General features: G+C 45.4%; 1 protein-coding gene across 1 annotated transcript in view; it reads left to right on the forward strand.

The window, feature by feature from the left end:
* RYR2 (ryanodine receptor 2) overlaps nucleotides 1–4,781 on the forward strand; it is a 185,593-nt gene that overhangs the window by 152,770 nt on the left and 28,042 nt on the right. Inside the window, exons 81-83 of the mRNA XM_015562331.1 lie at nucleotides 2,525–2,624; nucleotides 3,509–3,588; nucleotides 4,503–4,579. Of these exons, the coding sequence (XP_015417817.1) occupies nucleotides 2,525–2,624; nucleotides 3,509–3,588; nucleotides 4,503–4,579 (257 nt within the window). The remainder of the gene's footprint in view (nucleotides 1–2,524; nucleotides 2,625–3,508; nucleotides 3,589–4,502; nucleotides 4,580–4,781) is intronic.

The raw sequence follows: 4,781 nt of genomic DNA on the forward strand, positions 1-4,781 counted from the left end.
GAACCTAGAGGTCACTGTTCATGTCCTGGTCAGGGCACATGCCCAGGTTGTGGGCTCTATCCCCAGTGTGGGCATGCAGAAGGCAGGCGATCAATGTTTCCCTCTCATCGATGTTTCTATCTCTCTCTCCCTCTCTATCTAAAAATCAATAAAACATTTTTTAAAAAACAAACAAACAAACAGGTCTGCAGTAAATTTGAAAAGAAAGTATTTTTCCCCCTACCTAATCCATCATTTTATTGTCTGAAAACTTCTGGCCTAGCGGTGAAGGTTTTATTTTTTTATGTTGGGATCGAATTCTGATGACAAGATTAAATGACACCTGAGAAGCCTTGTCAGAGACCTGAAAGGTATTGAATGAAAGTCTCGTGAGAAGAGAGCCCAACCCACCCACTGGCAGGAACTCAGGGCCCTGACCCTCCATGTGATGTTCGGCCCTTCCTGCCTCCAGATCACTTTCTCTCTTTTAGTTCAACATGCAACTTCAGATCTGAGTGTCCCCCTCACTCCTGAAGTCGTTACTATTATAGAAATTTAGAAGCTATGGAAGAAAGGTGAGAGTCACCTTTGCCCAGGGGGTTATTTTTTAAAGAAGACAACTTGACATCCTGTCTATTTCTTCATCCTCCTGACACTCATCCATCCACGTGACTTTAGTTACTGCAAAGGATTCTGGGACCTTAGTGCGTACCGTACAAATTGTTCTGGCAGAACTTTGAGCTGCCCTACGTACTTTGGGGACAGGTTGTTGTTTTTCCCCTCAAGAATATATGGTGTGCTGTCATTTTCTTGGGGTGTCCTGATGACTAGCTTTCTACTATGCTCTATGGGTCCGTAAAGAATTGATCTTTCTAACTCCCTTCCCCTGTCGTTGATGAAAATGCTGGGGCCGTCCCCACGCCACTAATTTCTTACCACTGTCTTATCGAAACACCCACAAGAGGAGTCAGTAACCCTGGGGAGCAAAGTCCCAGGAATCGCTCTGGCCACGGGAGGGCGGGAAAGATCGTTGGGTCTAAAAGGAAGAATCAGTTGTTGCTTCCTCGTTCCAGCGCCACCCGGAGAGCAGACGGGGTCTTCTCTCAGTGCTCCTCAAGCTGTGTTGTGTGACGATATGGTTTGTGTGTCTGTGTGGCTATGTTTCTGTTCTGTTTCTGACTTCAGAGGAAGAGGTTTAAACATGAAGGCAAACCTTTTAGATGTCAGCATGGCTACGACAAAGCAAAGCTGCCTGTTTTTTTTTTCTCCGCTTCCATTTAGGCCTATCACATAATTTAAGAAAAAACTAAACATTTAACCGCAGGAGCTCTAACGATAGTGTGAAAAAAAAAAAAAACACCCTGATCGATTTTGTTTTCGCAGCACGATATTATCAAAGATTTAAGAGCCAATTTTGCCAGCATCGGCGAGCACTCTCTGGTAACAGCTTGATGTCTGTGTTGGTTGCTTTTGGTTTAAAGGTTTCTTTTATCATTTGTTTGAGCCCATTTCTCCCCCCCCTCCTTTTAGTTTCCTTTATTTTTCATATTCTGTAACCAGCAAGCCTTCATTTTTTAAACCTCTTCCATCTCCCAGTGTCTATTCCGTACTTTGGATGGAAAGTTTATGGCAGCAAAGTGGACCCTCTGCTGCAGCTCCTGCTCTGAGGTCACCTCTGTTTTGGCCGTTGTGTTTATGGACATGATGCTGGTCGAGCGTGTCATGTCCCGTTGACTAAGCTTCCCTCCCGCGCCATCAATGGGCTCGCTGTCACAGGGCTCTATGCAACGTCCACTCTGCAACTTGTACTGCTTAGCCGTCTCAGTTCTCCAGCGACTGGGCCGCTCCAGTGAATGATCCTTCAGTCTTGACTTCGCTGTGCCTTTATATTTTCTCCTTATTTTCTTCTTTATGTTCTCAGTGGTAGTTTGAGTGGAACCGAGCCAACTCCAGCCATTGCCCCAGCAACACCATGCAGCATCGTTTGTTGCCGCCAGAGAATACAAAATATAAAGGCACATGGCTTTATTCCCTGGGGGGCCCGGGGGGGCACTGGGGAGAGGTTTCATAGTCCCTACGTAGGCAAAGCCTACTCTTTATCCATATCAGCTTTCAATTTTGCTTAAACTCCAACTCGTCTCATTCAGCGTTTCTCTGCCATTCAGTGATATCTTGCACTCGAGCCTTTTGCTGAGCAGTATCAAGTTATGGCCATGACACGGAGATTATTCAAAACGGGAAAACTTATGCACAAATGTATAATTCCGAAAGTGCAAGTTTCAGTGACGAAGTACAGCTACTTCAAAACGGTGGGCCAGGCTTTGGACTAATCAAATCATTAAAATTGAGCAACTCTATCCTGATGAACCAGTTGAAATAAAACCAAGAGTTGACTATGTGAACCTGTGTCTCATAACAATGTCGGTGTTGAAATGGTCCATAATGTTGTCATAGAGCCCATACATGGAGATGACTGAAGTGTGGTGACTAGAAAGCTGCCTGCCGACTGGTCGCCACAACATAACCGGTTGGGGTTTGTGTTCAGGAAAAGGAAATGGAGAAGCAGAAGCTTCTGTACCAGCAAGCCCGGCTGCATGAGCGCGGCGCCGCCGAGATGGTGCTGCAGACCATCAGCGCCAGCAAAGGTGAGCCCTCGGCCTGCTGCCCGCATCTCCTCTTCCCACATCGCCTCTTCCCGCATCTCCTCCTCCCACATCTCCTCCTCCTGCATGTCATCCTGCATCTCCTCTTCCTTCATCTCCCCTTCCTGCCCCAGCTCCCTCAGGTCCACTCACCCACTCACTTAGGCCTGCTTCTCTGGGTCACAGCCAGGTCAGTGAGAACAAATGCGAGGTGAGCCCTCATTTATACAGTCTAATCGTGACTCTGTTTCAGAGTCAAATTTAAAGATGTTTTATTTCTGCTCAAGAAGTTTTGGAAATTCTGCTGTGACACAACTCTAAGGAGCTACTCATGTGACTCGGGTGGGGAAACGTCTCCTGCGAAAGGCCAGGGAAATGTTTTTGGCAGCAGGAGAGCACCCAGTGACACTATGTAAGCGAATGGCGTGGCTGTGTTTCAATAAAACTTTATTTACAAAAATGTGATGAGCTGGTTGGCCCTCAGGTCATAGTCTGCAGACCCTTGATATAAATGGAGACCTTTAAAGTGAGTCTTTGTGTGTTTTTTTAATTTTATTGTTGAGAGTATTAGAGATTTTCCCTCTTTTCCCCAGGCATTCACCACCCTGTTGTCTGTGTATTTCAAAATAAATTATTTTTTATATTCTTTTTTTTGTCCTCATATGGTTTCAGTTTTGTCTGTATTACACAGAATTTTGAAAAAACATTGATGGCAAAATATGCATTATCACTTTAAAATATTTTTTGGTACATAAGTCAGTCCGGCCCTCGTCACCATGATAGAGAGCTATAGGGTGGTAATAATTTTAAAAGTGCACATTTTGGGGTAGAATACATAGATGCAACAGGTGAAATGATGTAAGGAGCACCGTTTTTATATTTTTAAGGTGAAACTGGACCGATGGTGGCTGCTACTTTGAAACTTGGAATTGCTATCCTAAACGGTGGGAACTCCACAGTGCAGCAGGTGAGTCTCTAAGCCACTCCCATGATGCTCTTTGAGACCATGGGCCACCTAGTCCCCCTGTTGAATGCCTTTAGCCATCCTCAAAGCACTACCAAGTGTGCGATGTTTCATTTTCTACGTAAATATGTCTTCATTTTCTAGTCATCTTGTCCCAGCATCCGAGGGATTTCTTGGTGCACTGAACAGCTCGATGTTAATAATGTGTTAAAACAATGTATGGGCGCTACCTCCCTTTAGAGCAGCGGTTCTCAACCTGTGGGTTGCGACCCCTTTGGGGGTCAAACGACCTTTTCACAGGGGTTGCCTAAGACCATTGGAAAACACATATATAATTACATATTGTTTTTGTGATTCATCACTATGCTTTAATGATGTTCAATTTGTAACAATGAAAATACATCCTGCATATTAGATGTTTACATGACGATTCATAACAGTAGCACGATTACAGTTATGAAGTAGCAACGAACATAATTTTATGGTTGGGGGTCACCATAACATGAGGAACTGTATTAAAGGGTCATGGCATTAGGAAGGTTGCTTTAGAGACGTGCCAGGGGATGTGGTGTCACCATGGGCTGCGGTTTACGCCACCCAGTCGGCAAAGTTGCTTCTTACCGAGACCTAGTTGGTTAGCCTGTTTGTCACATTACAGGAATTATTTTAGTTGTAGTTCTTTTGAGTCTCCCGAGAAATGAGAAAAATCACTTCCCAACACAGTTTGAACTATGTTCTGTTTAAAAGTCGGACATGATTTGGGCTGAAATTTTAGTAACTTCAACCAGTTGCGACAAAGGATACCTGTATATACTGAATATTATTTTATCTTTATTACGGAAGAGAAAGCGTGTTTGTTGCTTTTTTTCTTAATAACAAATGAGGGTTGAATGCAGTGGCTTCTGTGTTTACTGCAGAAAATGCTCGACTACCTCAAGGAGAAGAAGGACGTGGGTTTCTTCCAGAGCCTCGCGGGCCTGATGCAGTCATGCAGGTGAGCCCCGTGCAGTCATGCAGGGGAGCCCCGTGCAGTCATGCAGGGGAGCCCCTATGCGTCATGCAGGGGAGCCCCGTGCAGTCATGCAGGGGAACCCCGTGCAGTCATGCAGGGGAGCCCCGTGCAGTCATGCAGGTGAGCCCCGTGCAGTCATGCAGGGGAGCCCCGTGCAGTCATGCAGGTGAGCCCCGTGCAGTCA

Source organism: Myotis davidii, unplaced genomic scaffold (genome assembly GCF_000327345.1).
Source record: "Myotis davidii unplaced genomic scaffold, ASM32734v1 scaffold174, whole genome shotgun sequence".
NCBI lineage: Eukaryota > Metazoa > Chordata > Mammalia > Chiroptera > Vespertilionidae > Myotis > Myotis davidii.